The sequence below is a fragment of the Lathyrus oleraceus genome, chromosome 7 (assembly GCF_024323335.1).
Source record: "Lathyrus oleraceus cultivar Zhongwan6 chromosome 7, CAAS_Psat_ZW6_1.0, whole genome shotgun sequence".
In the NCBI taxonomy this organism is placed as follows: domain Eukaryota; kingdom Viridiplantae; phylum Streptophyta; class Magnoliopsida; order Fabales; family Fabaceae; genus Lathyrus; species Lathyrus oleraceus.
Genome location: NC_066585.1, coordinates 275,967,624 through 275,992,169, shown reverse-complemented (window position 1 = coordinate 275,992,169; position 24,546 = coordinate 275,967,624). Strand labels below are relative to the sequence as shown.

The window sequence follows — 24,546 nt, the reverse complement described above, 5'->3', positions numbered from 1 at the left end:
TCAAGAAAGGATTTGATCACAAGGCTTGTCATATTTTTCTTTACCAATGTTATGGTCCGGTAATTTTCCACCGTGGCAAGTTTCTAAAACTTTTGTCTAGAACACTCATCATCTCAGTTATTTGTAATTGTTCTTTAATGTTCTATTCATATTGTTGTTGTACAATACTTCATTCGTTTTAAAATAAGTGTCATATTTAACACTTCAAATAGATAAGAAAATGTAAGAAATGAAAGAGAAAGAATAATGACTTTACCAAACTATCCTTATCGAATATTGGTGTATTCGAATTAGCATTAATGTTATGTTAAAAAATAATAAATTAAAAGTATTAATTAGATGATTTAATTAAAAGATAAAAATTAAAATTGTATTAGAAAGCCAAAGTACCAAATATTTTTAGACAAAACATTTTTTTCAAATATGATAATTATTTTGAGACCAAAGAAGTAATATTTTTAGCCTTGTCCTTTATTGTCAATCTAGCCATTTGGTCTATAATAGCTTGAGGGGCAAGGTTGTATTGACTGATGTTCCAACGGGTTTATTTTAGTAATACATTGGCATGGTTTCTTTGAACTTTTGCAGCACTCATCATTTGTGTCCAACCATGCCACAAAGAAAACAAAACATTGACATCTTATCATTCCAAAAATCCACCAAAGAAATCTATGCATCCATCTTAATTATAGCTTTGAGAATAGGACCCCTGTGTAATAGTTCATAGATATTCACTTCTAGAACTTCGCCTATTTTAGCAATGTTGTTTTTGAATGCTTGTAAGATGGATTATTGATTCAAAATCTATCATAGTTAAATGATAGTTCAATAAGACCTCATAAAATATTTTTTATTATTAGAATATTTTAAATAAAATCTCTATTTGTTTTATAAAAGTTGAACCAAGGGTTATCTAAGCATGTCTTAAAAAACTTAAGACTGCTATGTGTTTTAGCCCCTAGTTTTACAGTCTAGTGTTCTCAATTTTTTGCGTCTTGGACAGTTTGAATTCAACTAGACTTCACATATGTACTGCATGTCATGAATCTTGGACAATCCCATCTAACAGAACACATGAACAGTTTGAATCACATCAACTGACTCCAATTTTTGTCGTGGAACAAACGTATGAAACATAACAACACCGATTTTAAGATGTTTGACATGCATAAAGCTAGGTGAGATTAGCAGTTTAATTTCATTAGTTTTGTAGTAAAAGTGATACAATCATGTTAGGCCTCAACAAATACAGCATAAGCAAGAAATTAAAAGGACATAGAACACAAGAACACTTTGTATCATCACCAAAAGCAGGACCCAGTAGACATGAATAAATGATTACTTGTAGACACATGAATCAGTCAAATTAAGATGTTTTCCAAGCTTGTTTCCATGGATGGTGATTGAACATCTGATTCTCCGGTAGAATGTAGACTTAACCAATCTTCCCAAAACATAAGCTCTTGATCTCACTTCAAACGTTAGGTTCATTGGTAATGCAACACTGTTCATGTGTTCTGTGTTACTATTTCCAAGAACCGAGACCCCACCGTAGAGTGGAACTTGGTATGCAAACACCACAACAGCTATCATCCTATGACTCTTCCTTGATTGATAGAACTCCTGCATCTATAACACAGAAAATTTCAAGATAAAACTCAAAGTTCTCTTTTTCAATTTTCAATTTTCAACCATACATACTCCTTAACATTACTTTTCATCTCATTTGTTCGGATATAAAAATAGCTGATAAATACCAAGTTGCTAAAATTACATCAAATAATCTACATAAGCAACCTTTAAAATCTTTCCTTTGTACACAAATCTTTCTTCAAATACACAAAAAGTACACTATACGATACACCCTTGTTTTACTAAAAACTGTAATAATTCCAATGATTCTATAACTGTGATGCAATAAAGCCTATGTGAACCCACGTGAGAGTACAGTATGTAATTGCCCATTACCATTAAGTATTAACCATTCCAATGTGAAAAATGAGAATCGCAGTTCATCAAACGAATAATCAACCAATTTTTTACTCCATAAACAAAAAAGAAATACTCACTTTATTCATTTTTTGGGGTCCCCTACCTACAAGTAGGAGCTTGAGTCCCATTGCCCCATAAAGAGGACCAATTAATTTGAACTTTTTCAGCATACATGTCTATGTTCCCACACACATTTTTTTTCTCATTGGTCTCCAATCGATGCACAAATTTGTCCCCACCCCACAGATTCTAACAAACCAACCGTTGGAGACTCCGAAACTCTCAAATATGCCCTTATTTTCATATTGTAACACTATTTCTTTTTTCTTATAAACCAGTACAAATGGAGAGACTAATCTCTTAAAATTTAGTTAAAAATAAGATAAACGGTTTAGAAAGTGAATATTCGAAATTAATTTAAGCAATAAAGGATAGACGAAGGTGGTACCTGGCCAGAAGCCAGTGTGAGCTGGTAATAGCTAAGTTGCAGAGGAGTTGACGTGACATGCACACCAAAGAAAGTTGCAGGATTTTTGTATAAGATCTTAACCGTTGAATTCAATGACAACATATCTGTTGGTACTCCCGTTCCATCGTTCCCAGATTGTACATTCAGATTCTCAAACACTATACTCTGTTAATTTAAAAATTAAAATAAAAACAAATATCAGAAGAATGAAAAAAAAACACAGCTAGAGGGTAATTCTGGTATTTCATCACACAATCACATACTTTTGATACTGAAAAGTGATAAGTGAAAAGTGAAAAGCTAAAAGAAAAGAATCCAAGGGCAGTGTTACGAGGCATGCACGCATGATGACAATAATAATCATCAAATAAATTAAATTAATTAATAATCAATGTAATTTAACCGAGTTGCGAAACATCAACTCAGTACGAAAAAGCACGAACCTTAACAACGATCCGAGGCTTGTAGCTTTTGCTAGCACCCCAAAGAATCAACGAAAACAGAGTAAAAAGCACCACGAAGAGCACGAAGAAGCAAAAATACAACCGAAAATTGCGAGTATTGTCATAAACGCCTCCATCGTCTTCGTCTTCGTCTAGGTCAAGATCGTCATGACTGTTCCTGTTATTCAGTTTCTTCCAAGAGGAAGCTGGAATGTTGCGAGGGTTTTTCAGCGAAGCGGAGTAACGAGAGGTGGAAGATTCGCGAGAGTGATGAATGGGAGAAGAGATGTAGTAGTGGAAATTTTGATGATGCGGTGAACCTATAGGACTCGAACCGTAAGACATTTTCTCGACGTCGTGGTTTGAAGGACTCTGGACGTAGTAAAGTGGTCGCCGCGGAGGTGAACGCGGCGGAGAGGAGGAAGATTGTTCGTTGCTGTTGGTTGTTTCTTCTGAGTCTGTTTTTCTGTGCATTCTTCCTCCTCTCATTTCTCTCTCTTTTTTTTCTTCTCACACAATGGCAAAACAGAAACAACTGTACATGCTTCTCTTTATTTTGAGAAAAACTAAATAAATTGGGACAGTGTGAAAATTAGGAATGGTTACTGCTTTTATCTCTGTTACCATTAATTATGCGGTATATTTTTTCAAAGCTGTGTGTGAATCTTTTAATAATAAATGGTTTTACACTGTGTATAGAATAGAGGCGTGCATTGAACTGTTTGTTTTTAAATTATAATGGGAAAGGAATTTTTTTTCACCTTTGGTAGCTAATTTTTATTTCTATAAGTATTTATGTTATTTTCATGTTAAGATTGTCTGGAACGACAGTGACTTTATTTTTATTTAATTATAATAATTAAGTGGAAAATGATAGAAAATGGTAATTTTTATTTGTATCAATCTTTTTCACTCATTTTTATTTTTATAAACAGTGGACATAATCTATTTTCGAAATATTTTTTTTTAGCTTACTCTATCTTATAATTTTTAAATTGAATTGAATTTAATAATTAATTAGTATTTTTATTTAATTAAATTTTATTTAAAGGCTATAATTTTAAATAAACTAAAATATTTATTCTTAAAAAAATTGATTCCCACTATTTTTTAAGTATATAATTATAATAATATTTCAGAATAAATGTGATAAAATGGCATAATAAAGTGATAAAATTGAATTAATGTTAAAAAATACATTTTAAATCATAAAATACATTGATTTAAAAATTACATTTTTGAAACATTTAACTTTTAATGATTTTTTTTAATCCAAATAATTAATATTTTTAATTAAATTTTCAAAGTAATTAATGTTTTTATTTATTTTTCAAACTAATTATTTTAAAAAAGTATATAAAACTAAGAGGTGTTGGAGATTTTTTTTAAAATAATCATTTTTTTAAATTTAAATACCAAAATAATTAATTTTTTTAATTAACTACTAAAATAATATTTTTTCTCTATTGATGTGTCAGTTGAATTGGCGTATCCAATTACCTTTCAAAGAATGCGACATTGGAGCTGACGCATGTTTGTAATGTCAATGCATGTAGACACCCATGCATCTGCCACATGCATGCCTTGATGTCACATGCATTGGTGAATGCATACACTACACAGTGTATGCGCCAATACATGTGGCGCATGCACCTTCCATTTTAAAAAAATAATTATAATTATAATTAATTAAATTAAATACTTAAATAAAAATTTATATTATATTATAAAGTAAAAATACATAGAATTGACAAGAAATTCAATGACCCGCCTGATTGAAATGTCCCATGTTCCACATCCAGGTGCATTAGCATGTCTTCGAGGTCTCCTGCGATTTTCCTGAGGTGTTTTGGGTCTTTGAATGCTGACATGATCCAATGGTGGCAAGTATGAAGGTCCGGTGGAAGGTTCAGCGGTATTTGATAGATTTGTCATCATTTGTCCCCAATAGCTGGGGGGTTGTTGCCAACGGCGCTTCCGTAATTGAGTTCGGTGCCCATGTTGTCATAGTTGGGTCGTTGTGATTAGGTGAATTGTGGACGGTATGGTTGCCCGAATTGGAATATTGAATCATTTCGGAAACGAAGCAATGGTTCTTGTGGTGTACTAAAGTCAAACAATGGTTGGGTGTTGTGGCGATGGGATGTTTGGGTGTTCATTGGTGGGGGATACGATGGCATGATGCTGAATCGTATGAATCATTTGGACTACATACTGCTGTGGTGGATGTGTATGGTTGTTGGTGGTTAGGGTTTGATTCTTGGTTTTGAGTTTGGGTGTGTGGCATGAATTGGTTGTGAGGTTAGGTTTTTGGTGGTTGAGTGTATATGGTAGGGTGGTGGTGTGAGGTTGGTCGTTGGGTTTGGGTGGGTTGATATTGTTCTTGGACGAGGATTTGTTGTTGGGTGTATGATGATGAAGCACGTTGGCGTGGATCAATCAAATACATTGGCTCAGACATAAATTGTGGCGTTGTAACCAACTTAAACCGTGCCATATAATGTTGAGTTGGTCTAGCACCATGTATGACTAGTTCGTTTAAGATGTGTTGTCGTCGACTCCTCCAATGATGACACATCTCTTTTGCGAAGTCTCTCCAGTCGGAATAATCTCATTGGTCATCGACTCTTTATTGATGTCAATCTCCCAAACACGTCGGAGGTTCTGGAATTTGTTGTTGCATGTCGAACTGCAGTTGTACACGGTCACTCTGGTGCATCTCCACAGTAGTGAACCGGATAATTGATGTTTTTGTTGTCCAAACTACAACATCATCATGGTTAACCTGATGATCAAGACCCAGATATGACCTCCAGATAAACTGTACAAGAATATGACATGATTAGATGATATGTAATTGGATAATTTTTTTAAATCAAATGTAGAGTTGTGTAGTAGTATTACATCGTCTGGTCCAATATGGTCTAATAGATTGCGATAGACTACTACAGCGTGTTTCAGACACCTGTTGTAGTTCATCCTTTTAACTGACCACCTAGATCGAAAAGATTTGAAAAATATTATTTACAGTTGGTTGTAATATAAAGTCTAATAAATTAGATGGTAAAATTTTAAACTTACTTTATTGAAAAGGGGAATATGAATGACTTCTCGTTTACCGGGGCGAGTGACGACATTCTTGACCAACCCCATGCTTGTCGCAAATAGGCGCATGAATAAAACGTACAAGTATTTTTTTTGGCATTTTTACACAACGAACTATATAGATGAGACAAAATAGATGAATCCCAACTATATGTGCTTACCTTATTTATGTTTCGTAACAACGACAAATACATAATATTTACCGTATTACCAATACTTTCAGGAAATAAAAAGGTATCAAATAGAATCATAATATAACACCGAGCTTTAATTATCTTTTCATACTCAATAGATTCTTCTGTTAGTGTTATACTTGCATAATATTGTTTAAGATATTTTAAATTAATACCTTGACCCCTAGCTTAACCAGAAGTCTCTCTCGTAGTTGTGTCTTCACACAAAGGGCACCTAACAATTCATCGCTTATAGAGTTATCTTGGTTAACTCTATCATTTACGGTTTTACCATCGATACATAGACCAAGAACATGTAGATGTCCTTAAGTGTGATGGTACACTCACCGAAAGGAATGTGAAATGTGTGGGTCTCAGGTCTCCATCTCTCCAATAAAGCAAGAATAAATATGTAGTCAACCGAGTATGAGACTATGTTGAGTAGATTATCAAAACCGCATCCTCGAATATATGGTTCTATGAAAGGATCGTGTGGTACATATTCATGTACACGACATCGAAATCTCTTTGGGTTCTAATAAAACATAAGTAAGAAATAAGTAAGAAGAAGTAATAAATAATAGAGACATTTTGTTACGAAATAAGAATAAGAATGAGAATAAGTGATAACATACAAATGTCGTAATATTATCGATTGTTCATCGATATTCATCACACATAGTCAATAGAGACATAATGTTGCAGAGAGATTGAGTGTTGCAGAGGTTGAGTATTGCAGATATTGAGTGTTACAAATATTGAGTGTTGCAGATGTTGAGTGTTGTGAGTTGCTGCAATATTTATAAATGAGATAGGTTTGCAATTTGCAGCATGTGAATATTGTGAAGCATGGGAGTAGGGGTCAAGGCTAAGGACGCATACATGTGAAACATGAGAGTAGGCGCCAAGGCTAAGGGCGCATGCATGTAATTGGGCATGCATGGTAGTAGGCGTCAAGACTAAGGGCGCATGACTTACTTTTAAGCATGCAAGGGAGTGGCGCCAAAGCTAAGGGTGCATGACTTACTTTATGCGCCATGTTCTAGGCGTCACACACACATAACACATGCATGCCTTGCTTTATGCGACATGTCCTTAGGCGTAATGCCCTAGGCGTCACACACACATAACACATGCATCATGTGACGCACACTCACAAGCGCACATGCATGCGCCAAATACATGGACGCCTAAGGACAATGCATTGCAAGCATGTGTCAGCTCCAATGACGTCTCCTTTGAATGGTTATTGGATGCGCCAGTTCATTTGGCACATCAGTAGTGATAGATAGCTATTTTGGTAAATAATTTAAAAAATCAATTATTTTGATATTTAAATTGGAATAAGTAGTTATTTTTAAATAAATAAAAATCGGTGTTGGAATTGTTGGCTATATTCATGTTAGTTTTAATTTTTTATTTGAAAATAAATTAGTTTAGAAAATTTAATTAAAAATATAGATTATTCAAATAAATTCTTAAAATATAATAATATTAAAATGAGAAAAGATTTATATTATAATTGAGAAAAAACAATACAGTACGAATATTCTAGATCCAATAGTTAACCAAAAATGGCAGAATAAGAAGAAAGAGAGAAGTAATTATTGTATGATAAAATTAATATATTATTAATGCATGACAACAATTTTCTTATATATACTTTTGGCTAAATGGCGTTTTTATTTTAAAAAATGTATTTTATTGAACTTTTTTTTACAACTTCCATTGATCTATAATAAGTAATTAATTTTACTATTTTACATTGATTAAAAATACATATAATATAGAGAAAGAATATAATATTATTTTTTTATTAAATAACATTTTTATTAAATTATTCTGATCAAGTACTATCATAGTGTATTTATAATCATACTAATGCATATATTCATTACTATAGATTGGACAGTTTGTTGCTTATGATACCGGGCATTTTATTTCACCATACATAGCCCTATGCTATTATGCATTGTTGTTTATCTTTCTATGTATCATTCATCATGCGGCTTTAGTAAATTTGTTATAACATGCTTAGTTCGCATAATTGTTTTTGTGATTAGTGCAACTATACAAGAGTTCATGTAACTACTTTCTATTCATCAATCAATGAATCAATTTAGTTTTCATCTTTTTTATTTTTATTTTGTCTCTCTTTCATGGTTATCAAATTGTTTAGATGGCATCTTGTTTCACGGTGATATATATATATATATATATATATATATATATATATATATATATATATATATATATATATATATATATATATATATATATATATATATATATATATATATATATATATATATATATATATATATATATATATATATATATAAATTTTAAAGATTTGAATTTTGTTTGAAACTTCGTTCTTGAAGTTCATTCTTTTTATGTTCCATTTGTGTGAAAGTTTTTCTTTGTTCTCAATGACGAGAAATCATAACAACAATAATCAAGGTCAGGAGGATCAGCTTGATCCTTACTATTTTCATCCTTCATAAAATTTATCGTATATGTAACTCTTACGTTATCAGGTGAAAATTATCATGCTTGATCGATGAAGATGAGAAAAGCTTTGGCGATGAAGAACAAGTTCAAGTTTGTGGATGGATTAATTGAGGTTCCTGATGAAGGCGGCTTGAATTACACAACATGTCAGAAGTGTAACAATTTGGTGCATACATGGATAATCGATTCCATTACACCATCAATTGCTCAAAGTGTGGTGTTCGTTGATAATGCAGTCGATATGTGGAATGATCTCAAGGATAGATTCATAAGAGGCGGTCAAATTAGAGTTGCTCAGTTGCATCAAGGTAGCAAGAAAGTTTCAGATTACTTTATTAAACTAAGAAGCTTATGGGAGGAATTGGATCAATATAGACCAATGCCTAGTTGCACTTGTCGCGTGGCTTGTGCTTGTTCAGTAATGAGGAACGCCAAAAATTTTAGAGCTGAGAATAGGATAATCCAGTTCCTTATTGGATTAAATGAAGAATATCAAGGAGTGGTGTTACAAGTTTTGTTGATGGATCCGTTGCCACAAATAAACAATGGTTTCTCTCTAGTTATGCAGCAAGAAAGATACAATATGGTGCAAGTTCTTCAAATGCAACTATCGTAGAATATGGCACATGTATGGTGAATGTAGTTGAATGACAAAGACAATTTGGAAGTGGAAGAGGAAGAGGAAATAACAACTCTTATGCAGGAAGAGGTTGAGGAAACATGAAGGTTTGCACTTACTGTGAAAAAACATGCCACATCATTGATAGTTGCTACAATAAGCATGGATGTCCAACCAATGTTGGAAGAGGAAATTCATATGTAAATCAAGTAGAGGGTGAAGATGGAGAAGCAAAATCAGCAATAAGATCAACTAGTGACAATGGAAGCATGACCTGACCAAAAGCCAATACTAGAACCTGGTGGAATTGTTGAAGAAGAACACATGATCCATTAACCTAATTAGGGGAGGTAAACCTTACATTGTTAGCTTAAATGTTCATAGTAGTGTAAATTGGATATTGGACACTAGAGCTACACATCATATATGTCATTCTTTAGGTTGGTTTATTAATTATGGCGAGATCAGTGTAAAGAAGAGTTCTTCTTGTCATTGGGTATAGTTTTGATGAAGACAAACACATCAATAAAAAGAAGAAGTCAAAGCTTGAATACTAGAGCAATCAAGTTCAAATTATCAAAAAACTTTGAAAAATTAATGAAAGAATTAAGATGGTTGAATATGCATTAGAATTCAAGTATATATCTCTTAATTTCTCATAAAAATCATGCATATTCATATTAGACCTTTCATGCATCTTCTAAAATGATTTTGAAATTAACCATTCTGTTTTTGGTAAATTATGGCATTTGAAAACGCCGTAACAGTACTAAATAATCGCCATAATTTTAACCATTTACTCCAAATGTAAAAATACCTTATTTTTTGAAAATATGTCAGGTGTAACCGGTTACACAATTTCTGATAACCGGTTACACATTCAAAAAATTTCATGTTTGAGTACTGCTTCAGGTATAACTGGTTACGCTTTTTTTGGTAATCGGTTACCATTGAAGCAGTGACAATGGTTCACTCATTTTCTGATCCAAACGAATTTTTGAATGCTATTATCAACTATGGTATCTTTTCATGCATACACAAGTTTTCAGAGATGTGTTAAGACACTATATATATCATGCATTTCAAAATTTGAAACTCATATCTCTTTCATAGCAATTCAAACTCATTACTCTCTCATTTTCAAAACAAGTGTCTTGTGACTTAACTTTTTGTTTGAAACTTTCTGTATACATTTTTATTCATCTCTGAAAGTTTCAACACTATAATCATTGAGCACTTGTGCTACATATTGTGAATTGTCTACTTGATAGAGAAGATCAATTCTAGGAATTGATATACATTGTTATACAACTTCAAACACTTGTAAAAATTCAAATTGTTGTGATTTCCTCGCCATCCATGATTGTTGGAAGCAAGAGAGTGAATAAGGGAGGATTGTTCCCTTGTTGCACATCGTAAATATCATAAGGGGATTGTCCTTTTTGGTTGTGTTGCTTATGTTGGAAGATTGTAGGATAGGTCTTGGTGGAAGACTTGTAAAAAGATTTGACATAGTGGAAAATCTCTCACAGAGAGTGAGGGGACTGGAGTACTCTCGAATTGTGAGGGAACCAGGATATATCGTTGTGTCTTTTATTTTCTGCATTTATTTTCCAGCATGTTTACTTTCATATCGTTTCTGAAAAATAACAAACCCATTGCTAACGCTTCAAATTGTGAAAAATCCAATAAATCTAATTCACCCCCTCTTAGATAGCGTGCATAAACTTACAATCAGTCTTATACTGGTTAATCTACCAAATGGAAATCCAATAGTTGCACCTATATGTGGGATTGTCAAATTATCTAATGATTTAATCACTGAAGATGTTCTTTAGTTGCCTAAATTTAAAGTTAACTTGATCTCATATTCAAAAATGTGTAAAGAGTGGGATTACAATCTTATTTTTGAAACTGACAAATGTATAATATAGACAAGGAAGGATTTAAGTAAGATTGGTTTAGCTAAATAACTTGATGGTCTTCTGGTCGAGCATTCGACTTTTCAGCAAATTTGAGTCTTCCATCCTTCAATGCATTTTGAACCAAATCCCTGAAAAGTACACATTGTGAGGTTTTATGTCCAAGAAAATTATGAAATTTACAAAAACCTTTTTTCTTTCTCTATTCTAACGGCGGAGTTTTTAATCCGTTAGGAATCATTATCTGGCCATCAGAAAATAAAGGTCAAAAATCTCGTCACACTTACTTACATCGAATGTATAAGTCTTTGTGACGAATTTTTTGTTTTTTGGTTTTATGGTGTTTTTCCCATTTGAAGGCTTCAATAATTTACACACATAAGGAGTTCATGGCTTTAGTTCTGCCATATTTACCTCATTCTCTTCAAAACAGTCGTTATTTGTGTCGAATAAACTATATATTTCATCTATCTCCACAAAAGCTACTTTTTCATTTTTATGTACTTACTTGATTTGGCATTTTCAGCCTTTAAGCGCTCAACCTGTCGTACCCTATCTGCTAGTTGGACCATATCTCTAAGGTACTGAGTATCTAGTTTTTTCTTGATGGAATAGCCTAGGCCACCAACAGCATTTTGAAAAATATTAATATGACGTACGTGTAAAACGTAACTAAAAGTGTCTAGTTGCAGACAAAGTGAAAATAAACTTTACAGACAGTAAAGCTTATATTAAAGTAAAAATAACTTGAAATAAGCAACATTAAATGAAATGTAGTAAATGATAAGAATATGGAGGTGTTTCAGTTAAGAGTACATAAAGTAAAAAATAAAAAGGGGACACAAACTGACTTAATTGCTCACAAATAGCTTCGTTCTTTGCCTTGGGTACTCCAGTTCTATAGAGAATGGAAGTGAAAACTTGCAAACCGTTCTTATAATACATGAGTCTGCTATAAATATTAACTAAGAATAACTGCCTTCGATAGTTTAACTCTACAAAAGCGGACACGTCATTCAAATGCATGCAACTTTTATCTTCTCATCTTGCCACGTGGTCAAGGCTTTGAAACTGCTAAAACCATTACCCTGCATTCTCTAACTTCTTAGAGGCTAGTAACTGCCTACTCGTCGAAGACGGTCACTGAGTCGATAAAGCTCTTCATCTTTGGTTTCCTCAATCTTCTAAGTATCCAGAGTCTGTTAGAGAGTACTCCCTTGACATGGTGTCGAATAGTCACTTAAGTCTATTCCTGGTACTCCTTCAACTAATTTCTCAAGACATCCTCTTAAGATTCTTCCAAACTATATCTCAATATGTGAGTCGAAAAGCTCTAGCCGACGTCTCATCATTGTCAACTATTTTCCATCACTTGTTACACTTAGTACTTCATCAAATGCAATATTGACTTAATTTTCCTACTAGTTAGAAAATCTCATGTCAATAGAACCACACACCATTTTACTATCTTAGAGTTTCTATATTCATGGGCAAACAGAGAACTCGTCATCTTCATATCATAAGAGATATATTATTGACCATGCTAGCTACCTGGAAATACTATCTTCTTTTTATTATGAGTAGGGTTCAAGAAAAATTATTGAATTAAAAGGGAAGAATAAATAGGGCATAAATCTAACTTATTAAACAATTAGAAAAATGATAATTGGACATGCTCAACCTATCCCTCAAAAAATTATCATAATCAACAAAAAATATGCAATGATTAACCTAAAGGAACATATAGTGTAAACCAACCTGCCATATACTATGTTCCTCTAGAAAGAAAAAAAATGCTTAATGACATTCTATATTGAAGAATAAATATGATGCGCGATTGATTTGTTGTGTCTAAAATATCTACTAATAAGTATAGAAGATTATTGATTATTGTTAGTCAATAAATTCAAACAAGTACTATATTACTTTTTAAAATACTATGACATGTTTTTAAATATAATATATGTATGAATTTATTCAAAATAATATATAAATTCAAACATAACATAAACTAATAGAATCAAAGAAGTAGTAAAGTGAAACATGAAACAATTTAATGTTAAATTAAATATATTCATGTATAATATTTTAAATAGAAAGATTGGATATAATTAAAAAAGTGAACTTAGTGATGTGATGAAATTCAATGTGTTATTTTTAGTGAGACAACATAAATATCAATATAATTTTTATAATTTGCAAATATGCGGGCCAACTGAGATACTCATGACTCATACATGGGGTTTTTTAGGATTAAGCAAAAATTTGAAATAATTAAGACCCTAATTTTAATGCTCGAATACTATGTTTATCAGGTTTGACGGACTGACCCATATCAACTAATCCATTTTAACATATCTACTTTATAATATTGAAACCCATCAGTAGTTTTGACAATATCCATGGAGATAAATGGTCAATTTTATCATAGGACCAGCTCTTTAGGATCCATAAATCCCCTTATAGACCTGACCCATGACCTTGAAACACTATGTCTTTCCCATACATCTTTGGAGGATAAAATAAAATCTTCTCTTTTATAAGTACCCATTTATCAACATGTAGTTAAGTATTTTTTTCTTCAACTTGAAGTTGGTTGAAGTATATGCATCATTCAAGTATATCCAATTTAAAACCAAATGCATGCATCATTCCATATTATTTTTCCTTATGTATAAAGTTAGAACGTGTTTTCTTGTAACTAGAGGCCTATTGAATACTCATAAGTTATTAGCCTCTCCATTTTCTCACAAGTATATGTTAGACATCTTCATTGGCAAACATACAAAGTAGTTTGCTAGTTGTTTTGCAGTTCCTTCGAAGTTTTGAGATCAAACAATTATACTCTCATGCAACGCATTTTATCACTAACAGAGATTCACCATCACTTATATGTGATCATAGTCTCTAACCATGTTTTCTATTATCTTAAGTTCTATGACTATATTCTCACACTTGAATTTATTGTTATAGAACTTATAATCTACTAGGCATTTGAATTTTCAAACTCTCCCTTATGAGATAATGATGATCATGTTAGCTCTAGTACTTCCCCGAGTTCTAGATCCATCAAACATTAATGTCAAGGTTTGACAATAACAAGTTTTAGCTCGAATAATGAATCCTAGAATTTAATACAAAAAAATGTTGTGCTAAAAACTCAACCATAACGTAGCCATTCATAATGGCATATATTTCAATGCAAAAGTTATTGAGTTTAATGATCAATTTCATTAATTGACCTTATAATGTATGTCCATTAACCAAAATCTCATTAACTAATAAATGATATTTAAGTTTGTTATAAAATAGAGATAAATAATTTTTAATAAATGTATATATAATCTTAACATCATTCAAAATTTTACAAAAAATAGTACAATGCATTTTTGGTCTTATCGTGCTCATCATGGTCATCATATGATAGCAAATAAGTTGTATGAAATAACTTAGTAGGAAAATCGTTAACACCTAACAAAATTTAAATCTAAAATTTTGAGAGGAATGCACTCTCGAATTATGCTAATTTATGATTCTATCTTGATGATGAAAATTTATCTACTGTTTCAATGTTTGATTCATTCCTCACTGACTCAATGTTTGACTCAATGTTTTCCATATTTTTTGAAGCATCAGTCTGCTGAGATGATGTTCTAACATCTTCATCAACATCAATCCCTTTTACAATAATTGAATCATCAACCACAAAATTAATGGATTCCATCACGCCCTTGGTTCTGGAGTCAAATACTTTGTAAGCTCTACTATTTATAGAGTAACCAAGAGATATCCCTTTGAGATTCAGATGTCCAAGTTTCTGGTGCCACAACTTGACTTCATCTTCCTTGGACACTAGGCATGTGGAAGAACAAGTAGTTTCATGTGGAACAACCTTAGGTTTCCACTCCTTTCTAGTTTTAATCATTACATGATTAGACCTGGGATGTGTTGGATGTTTTGGATAACCATGCAGTATGTAGCAGAAAGGCTTTATATGTCCATATTTACCATAGTAATGATATTTCCAAGGCAAAAACTTGACTTTAGTTTGAGTTTTCTGATGTCTGGCAGGATGTTGTAACATTTAGTCAACATCATGGGCTCATACTTCCTTTCTTGAGGAATAAATTTTGTCACATGGGTTTTTCCTTGTTTATTTTGATATTGGTGATTAAAACATATATCTTTTAAGTTTCCAGCCTCTTTTCCAACTTGAAGAATTTCATCCAGCATATTAGACCCAATGTTCAACATTCTTATGGGTTTGGTCATGTTTTCAAGTTTAGAAGACAATAGAGTTACCTCATTTTCAAGATCAGTTACAGTAGATAAAAGTTTCTCTTTTTCAGCTTGTAGTTGAGTTATGATTCTCTTTTGCTCTTCTCCTGTCTTACACACCTCTTCACTTCTTACACAAAGCTCTTTGTAGGAAGAAACCGAATATTCATAAGAGACATCCTCATCACAAGAATCTTCATCAGATTCATATCTGTAAGACCCCAATTTTGTCCCTAAGATCCCTCATGGCATCATATCATTTCATTACATAGCCTCAAGGATCTTTGAGCATCTTGCCTTCCTTTCCCCTTGAGTGGGATCTCCTGTGAGTGTTTGAGATCACCAGGCTTGCTTGCATTATATATCATTGTTTTTCTTGTTTTAATCACTAACCAAAAGCACCAAAAATATGTCATCTAAACATTTGTTTTGCAGTCTAAGCAACCACAGGTCAAGTAATTCAAGGAATCCCTTTGTGCACAAGATGAGGCATTTCCTTGATATGAGGACCATTTGATCATATTGAGCTTATATGAGCTAGAGGTTCATTTTGAAACAAATTCCCCAAGTGGTAAAGGCTCAAGTTCATCAGGCATTGTCAAGGTCATCTGAGAACCATATTATCAACTGTGCAGTCAACTGAGGGCTTTGAGTTGAGAAATGGAATTTCCTCATCCTAATCATGTTCATACAAGGCCTTTTCATCATGTCAAACATCTATCTTGAAGATTTTTGAAGTCAAATCAAAAGTTTCCCAAAATGGAAAGTGACCTATAATTTCAAGTTTCCAAAAATGGCAAGTTTTTTTGTCCATATTCAACTTGACTTTCCAACATCAAAGAAGCTTCAAATGAATTTTTGGTGAACATTAAAGTTGAAGATCTTTCTCTCCTCTTTTCAAAAAGTCCTATATCATGTCCATCTGATAATTGGTTGAGAAGTTATGAACAAATGATCACAAAGTATACATGGAAGTTCAAAATGCCATAACTTTTGATTCAAAACTCCAAATTGAGCCACTCTTTTTGCAAAATGCTCCTTATGACCAAGAGATTTCAAATCAATCATTGCCTTGCATGAAAGAAGCTCACATGATCAAGTGTCCAAACATGTACATTTTGGAGGGAAAATGGAGAATTCAAAATTAGTGAATCATACAAGCCATTTAACCATTCCATGATGTTTATGGATTGATTTTGAGTGAAATTGCACCTTGCATGGCACTGTTCACGTGCACATTTATCATGCTACCTCACACTTGCATTTTTGGCATTACACCTTACATCTCCTTAATTTTCAATTAGCCAAAGCCTAATCTTGATTACAGCATCATTAACACATCATATAAATACTAAAACCTAACTGTATTTGCCATAACAACAATTCTAGATCTGAAAATTCACATTCCCTCCATTTTTATTCTCTCCTTAAATTTCAAAATTCTTCACACAAACCTTGAATCTCTTTGCACATTCATGATCCTGGTGGAATTTGGGGCAAGATTCATCCATTATTCGTGGCAATTCAGTGCAGATTCAAGCTATACAAGTGCATGAACATGAAGATGGAGTTCTGAAATTGAGCTGGATTTGAGTGCTTTCAACCATCCTTTCTTGCATCAAGCTTCAAGTTGAGGTTATAGGAGAAGATCTGGAAAGTATAGAAGCTTGAACACACAAATTTGAACACTGCAAGTTCCAAGTAAGTGAAATTCGATCTTCACCATTTGTTATTTCATGTACATGATTAGATAGATCGTGCTTTGTTGAGAATTCTGATAGCTTTAGATTTCGATATGGTTGAGAAATGAGTTAGATACATGAACTTGAAGTTTGGATGTTCAATTTGTTTTTGCTCGATCCGCTCTTGTTAGGAAGAATTAGTTTGAATTAAATATGGATTTGGACTGTGCATCGTGAGAGCTTTCGAATGGTATGCTTTTTGTGCGATTCTGGAAATTTTTGATGAACCTCCACCGGAGATACAACCGGAGAAGACGACCGGAATCACTATTCCGGCCGTCTGGTTCAGTGCCTTAGGGTTTTGGCTTGATGCGCCTTGAACCGTCCAGATCTGTGTTCGAACCTTCGCTTTTCTTTTTTTAATTTCGTTTGAGCGCACATTTGACCGTGCATACCTGTGTTAGAATCCTGGGGCGAGCGTTTTGAAATTTCCATTTGATTCCTCATTTGGATTGGAACGTTGCGTTTTGATCCAACGCCTTTGAGCCTTAGAGCGTTGGTTCGATCCTCCGCTCAAGCATTTTCTGAATTGCATTTGTGTTTCTCTTATTAACCTGGCTTGCATGTGTTCGAGACCTGATGATGTACATTCTGATTTCCATTCACATTTTATTTTCCACATTATTTCATATTAATCCATTTTATTCATTCAACTTCAAAAAATCACAAAAAATATTAAACATGTCCAAATTGATCCAAATTGTTTTCACATGCTTGTGTTGATGTCTATTATTTTTTGATGTTATTTTCATGGTTTGTTTGTTGCTGGATTTTAAATTGTGAATTTGTGATTGAACATGATGCCATATTGATATGTTGCATTCATTTGATTGTAAAATGCTCATGGTTTATCCAATTGCTTTGAAATTTGACATGCATGATCCTAACATATGATTTGATGTTTGAGCTTTGGTTTGAGATTTTTATCATATGCCATCACTGTTTTGGACACATGAACATATGGTGTGCCAATTTGTGTCACATATTTGATGTTGCATTTGTGCATTTTCATTTACATATCATTTGAGCTCTTCTGGACCTACTTTTTTTGCATGATGCTTGTTCATAACATGTTGAGTTCACATAAAAAAAATCATGATCATTGGATGCTTTTCTGTTTTGATTTGGATTTTCTATTTTGGATGTCCAACTTTGTGCATATTGTTTGCCTTTGCTTTAACATGATCATTTGATGCCTTTGCCATGTGAATTGAACTTGGTCCTTTTGAGGACATTTTCTTGATTGCTTGGACTTGCATTATGAAAAATATTGGCTTCTGTTTTGGTCATTTGACTTGCCTTTGACCCTAGTCTTTGTACTAGTGGGTTGTACTCACCAATTGTGTTTTGTGTTTCAGGTATTTAGCACTAATGCTTGGTGTGGCCTCATTATTTGAGACGCCATTTGCTTTGATCACTAACTCTTGTTGTGTTGTAGGTCCATTGATGTGATGAACTCACTTGAGTGCTTGCACTTGTGACTTACATTGTGTAGATATTGGAAAGTTCCACTGTTGTTTGTCTGTTGGTTTTCTGAATACAATATTAACTATTTGGCTTTTGTACAGGTACATTAGTTACTAGCTAGCTTTTGCTTAGCCTTTGCTTTGGAGTGTGGTTGATACACCCCTGAGGTAGTTTAGCCCTCTTACTCCATGTATTCTGGAAGTCCTGTCGCCTTTTTGGCAGGCATTTGGCTGAAGTCCTCCTTATGAGGCCATGTTTGTGATTGTTTACATTTGTGCTAAAGACCTCCAAATGAGGCATGTTACTTGATAAGTCCTCCTAAGTGAAGAGGCAATTGACAGATAGAAGGGATTAGCAATCAATCCTCTGTTATTCAGTGAGTCATTCATTATGCTCGCACTACGTGCTGATGCTCTTGAACATAACCCAAGATCTTTGTATAGAGTCAGTCAAGTGGAATAGGGTCCCTCATTCTGGATCCCCACACTTTCTTTTGTCATAAGCTCACCCAGGCCAGGGTTAAGAGCATGAGGTCTCATCCTCATTTCCTTTCATCAGCTTCACCCTAACTCTCAATGTTAGTGGTTAAGAGCTTCAGAACACCCCTACAATTTTGGCTTGTTTGTCGAGGTTGATATGACCCCTCTTGACTAAAGCCCAACCATTTGTCTGAGCCTCTTGTTTGTATATAGAGTGTGATGTTTGATTGCTTGTTTGGCTTACTTGTGAATCTTTCATGTGTTTGTTTTTCATGCATTTTTGTTTGTTAGGAGTTGGATATAAGACCATCTATTGGCATTCTGTTTCCTATTTTGTTTGTGGAGTTAGATGTAAGTCCATCTATTGGCATTCTGTTTCCTATTTTGTTTGTGGAGTTAGATGTAAGTCCATCTATTGGCATTTTGTTTCCTATTTTGCTTTGTGGAGTTGGATGTAAGTCCATTTATTGGCCTTCTGTTTCCAGTTTTGTTGTTCTCTTATGAGACTAGATTATTGCTTTTACCTTGTGTTGCCTAATTCCAAAGGAACTTACTTGGATCATCTCTACGGTCTCGAGAAAGGAACTCCTATTTGTGGCTTTGTCCCTTAACCCTCACCCTTTTATGCTTAACCTTTTTTCATCCTTAACTCAGACCAGAAAACTTTTGTGCAAACATTTGACTTGTTTTCAACATTAGAAACCTAGGCCTTATGCCTTTGATTTTCAAACTTTCTTTTCATAATACTCATTTTGAATTGAACTTTAAGTCAACTTTGACCATCTTTGTGAATACTTTTAATTGGTTAATTCAACCCACTCAATTGCTTTTGTGGCCCTTGTCCACTTCTTAATCAAATTTTCATGCATTAGCCATAGATCTGAATTATCTTAGTGGTTGATGTAAATCTCACCGCATCCTTAGTGATCGAATTGTAAGCCTTCCATGCTTATTATAGGGTTAACCCCTCACTAGCATGTCGAAGCTATTCCCACATGGTGGATTGTTGGTTCAGGTCGAGTTTTCTCCCTTTGATAATGAAAGACCTTAAGGCTTTTGTTTAAAATCAATCCACTCACTTGTTTTGAAATCTTTTACCCGAACTACGGGGTTTTGATCCTTATCTTTCATGAGAGGGTACGTAGGCAATGGGTTCATCCATCCAAACACCAAAATGTAAATAAACTTGTATATTCTTTTCTCATCTCTTCAATCACGTTTTCACAAAATATTTCATAAACAATAACCTTTTGCAACAAGCGTGAAAAGGGCTCCCTAGGAGTACCTAGGATGTTGTGGGTGCCTAACACCTTCCCATGACATAACCAACCCCCTTACCCAGATCTCTGACCCCCTTTTACTAGTTTTGTTTGTAAAACTTTATAGGCTTTTGTTCGCTTTCTAGCCATTCCTTTGGATAAATAGAAGTGCGATGGCGACTCGACTTTGTATGATTTACCTTGGATTTAGTTAATATTTCCAATGGTAACGAATACACTGCTATAGAAAAGTGGCGACTCTGCTGGGGACAACATTGCTTAATCCTTGGTGGGTTTTGCCAACTTTTCACAATTGTTGTGTTATATTGTTTTTGACATATTTTTGGTGCAATTTGGGATTACTGTATTGAGTGTAATGATTGAATTGCTTGATATATCAATTGCTTGTTTGCTTGGTGATCTCTGTGAGATGAGTTATGTACCCGAACTCGAGTGCACCTTAGGATAGGAGAATGGCATAGTCTCACTGACTTGTGTGGATTTATTCCTTAGCAAGTTGACTTGCGAGTCCATTCACTTGGTGGAGGTCATGTTGGGATAATAATGTCACACAAGTCATTTGTGGTTAGACATTATCTTTCCAATATGTGCCTTAGAAGCCAAGGACCTTAGTTTACCAAACCCATCTTGGCCTATTTTTAGGACGTAGTGCGGAGGTCGTTCAAATGTAAGATTTGATACAATTGTTACGCGATACTACACTCATAAGAGTCTCTCTTGAGAATATTTTTGGAATACGAGTATTCGTTCCTCCGATAATATTCGAAAGATGGGATGATGACTATGGGAACCTCTGGTAGAACATGCTCGGCAGATTTAAACCCTAGTACACTCCCTTTGGGTGGTTCTTAACCGAGATTCCATGCTCGTGACTTGCAACAAACCCGTGATTCATGGTTGATCCGTTCATACATCCTTAATATCAATGGAACTTGGGTGTTGATAAGGTGTAAACCATAATCCACCAAAATGGATGATTGATATTAAGGAGGGTTGAACCGTTCATATATCGTTAATATCAATGGAACTTGGGTGTTGATAAGGTGAAAACCATAATCCACCAAAATGGATGATTGATATTAAGGATAATATGAGCCATCCCATGATCTTTGTCTGGTGTGCTTTGCTTGATCCTTGAGTGTGATTGCTGCATTCATGCATTCATGCATTCATCTGCATCCATATCATCAGATAAAAAGAAAATTTTCAAGGAACTTAAGGGGTTATTTGCAAAATTTTCAGATATGGAAAGACAAAAAAGGAATACAAAGAAGTACAGCTTCAGACAACCCGATCTGAAAGAGTTAAGGAATCTGACATCCTATGTACTAGATCCCTTGGGTTTCAAAGCTCGCTTTGGGAAACTTCTTCCTCTTCTGACTACTCAGGTTGATGAAGGGTTGATGGGTACTTTGGTGCAGTTTTATGATCCTCTGTACCATTGCTTCTCTTTTCTGGACTTTCAGCTGTTGCCTACCCTTGAGGAGTATGCTTATCTGGTGGGTATACCTATCCTGGATCAGGTGCCGTTCAGTGGCTTGGAGAGTATTCCTACTTCTCAAGAGATAGCTGACCTGTTGCACATAGATGAAGCTCTGATTCATGCTCATATGACTACCAAAGGTGGAATTCAAGGTCTCCCTTCTGAGTTCCTCATTGCTCAAGCTACCGTGTATGGGAAGGCCATGAGTGAGGATGCCTTTGAAGCCATATTTGTACTTCTCATCTATGGATTGGTATTGTTCCCCAACATCGACAAATTTGTGGATGTGAACGCTATTAGGATCTTCTCTGCTCTTAATCCCGTTCCGACTCTGTCGGGTGATACCTATGTCTCTTTGCATTTGAGGAATGCAAAGGGTGGTGGCGCTATTGTGTGATGTTTGCCTCTGTTGTATAAGTGGTTTATTTCTCACTTACCTCAGACGATCGCCTTCAAGGAGAACAATGGATGTCTACGGTGGTCCACGAGACTTATGTCTCTCACTAATGACGATATCTCTTGGTATAATCGTGTATATGATGGTGTGCAGATTATCGACTCTTGTGGTGAATTCTCCAATGTGCCTCTTCTTGGTACATGTGGTGGGATTAGCTACAACCCTGTGTTAGCACGTCGTCAGCTTGGGTTCCCCCTAAAGGATAAACCTAATAACATTCTGTTAGAAGGTGTGTTCTTTCAGGAGAGTAAAGATCCCCAAGGCTTGAAAGACAGAATGGTTCGCGCTTGGCGCAAGATCCATAGGAAAGGCAGGAATGAGTTGGGTCCTAAGAATTGCATTGCTTTGGAGCCATACACTTCTTGGGTAAGGAAGAGAGCGTCTGAGTATCTCATGCCTTACAATTATCCGAGACCTACACCTTTGGTTGTGGCTGGGCCTTCAACCCTCCCTAACCAAGGAGTAGAGGAGTTGAGAGACGAAGACCTTTCACGTGCCTGGATCCGTGAAAGAGAAGAGTAACTTCAACAACTTAAGGAGAAGGATGCTCTGATCGAGTTCCTCGAGCATCAGGTCATTGATGATCCTGATGATGCATGGACTTCTCTACTTCCTCAGTCTTCCAAGTTCTGGAAAAGGAGGTATGACAGACTCGTCAAAGAGAAGGCGGATATGGAAGCAGCCTATGAGAGAGAGGTTAAAAGGCTTCGTGCAGCTTATCTTCCTGCGTCCCGAGCTTCTAGGGATCCATAGGATGTTATTTTCCTTTTCTCTTGTAATGATTGACAATGTTGTACTTCTTTTCTCAGATATATTTGATGAGATATTTTCCATATGCGATAAAATGCTTAATATTTCAAAGTTTGCAAATAATACCCTAAAAGTTCCTTTGAAATAAAAACAAATCATGTGCACAAGCATTGCATGCATCATTTGCATAAGCAGGTGTTGTTCTCAGCCTCTGGTCTTGTGGTCTAACTCTGTGCTCTTCATTTATTTTGAAGACAAGCTGACTCACCGGTACTACACCAGAGCCAACTCTTCCAGATTGATGGATCATCTAGAGCAAGAGAACCGTGAACTCAAGGAGGAAGTCGCCAGACTGAGTGCTTTGATGGAATCTTTCCTGGCAGCTCAGAATCAGTCGTCTCCAACACCTTCAACTCCTCCCCAGAGGACAGTTATCTCTGAGATTGTTTCCTCTAGTGTGCCTGCTGCCAGTGCTCACTTTGTGCCAACAGCCATGCCGTCCGGGTTTCCGTGGGGGATGCCTCCCGGCTTTATGCCTGATATTCCCGCTCCGACTTTTGCTTCGATGCCAGCATCTAGCCCGGTCCTTGCTGTTCCTCCTCCTGTCGTGCATACCGTTCCTAGGGTAGACGACACCATCTATCATTCTGAGCCGTCTGAGGGCCCAGATGTTCATGAAAAGATGGACGCTATAAATAACCAATTTCTTGAGCTGCGCAAGGAATTGAAGAATCTTCGAGGAAAGGACCTCTTCGGCAAATCTGCAGCCGAGCTTTGTTTGGTTCCCGGTGTTAAAATTCCTGTGAAATTCAAAGTCCCTGACTTTGAGAAATACAAGGGGAACACCTGCCCTCTCAGCCACCTGGTAATGTATGCCAGGAAAATGTCAACTCAAACGGATAATGATCAGCTACTCATTCATTATTTCCAGGACAGTCTGTCCGGTGCTGCACTGCGTTGGTATATGAGTCTGGACAGTGCGAACATCCGTTCCTTCAATGGTCTTGGCGAAGCCTTCGTCAAGCAGTACAAGTACAACATGGATATGGCTCCCGATCGGGATCAGTTGCGGGCCATGTCCCAGAAGGACAAGGAAACATTCAAAGAGTACGCCCAGAGGTGGCGAGAGTTGGCAGCTCAGATTGTGCCTCCGCTGGAAGAGAAGGAAATGACCAAGATCTTTCTGAAGACCTTGAGCTCATTCTATTACGAGCGGATGATTGGTAGCGCTTCTTCGGACTTCACCGAGATGGTGAACATGGGGATGCGTCTAGAGGAAGGAGTCCGTGAAGGACGGCTAACCAAAGATGAAGGCTCTTCTACCAAACGATATGGGGCGTTTGCGAAGAAGAAAGATGGAGAGGCACATGCTG

At 35.2% G+C, this 24,546-nt stretch overlaps 1 protein-coding gene across 1 annotated transcript; it reads right to left on the bottom strand.

Moving 5' to 3' along the window:
• Positions 1 to 1,165: 1,165 nt before the first annotated feature.
• On the bottom strand, positions 1,166 to 3,560 carry LOC127108296 (uncharacterized). The gene is made up of 3 exons (XM_051045749.1): positions 2,905 to 3,560; positions 2,441 to 2,626; positions 1,166 to 1,629 (listed from the first exon to the last, which is right to left on the bottom strand). The coding sequence occupies exons 1-3, from the start codon at positions 3,391 to 3,393 to the stop codon at positions 1,339 to 1,341; spliced, it is 966 nt and encodes a 321-aa protein (XP_050901706.1). The 5' UTR covers positions 3,394 to 3,560; the 3' UTR covers positions 1,166 to 1,338.
• Between the last annotated feature and the right edge of the window lie 20,986 nt (positions 3,561 to 24,546).

What these genes read in the sequence shown, in the direction of transcription:
- LOC127108296 (XM_051045749.1), bottom strand. Translation starts at nt 3,393, where the DNA reads ATGAGAGGAGGAAGAATGCACAGAAAAACAGACTCAGAAGAAACAACC. An exon ending in AGCCTCGGATCGTTGTTAAG is followed by an intron (nt 2,627 to 2,904) that starts GTTCGTGCTTTT and finishes TTAAATTAACAG; the next exon opens with AGTATAGTGTTTGAGAATCT. An exon ending in TCACACTGGCTTCTGGCCAG is followed by an intron (nt 1,630 to 2,440) that starts GTACCACCTTCG and finishes TCTGTGTTATAG; the next exon opens with ATGCAGGAGTTCTATCAATC.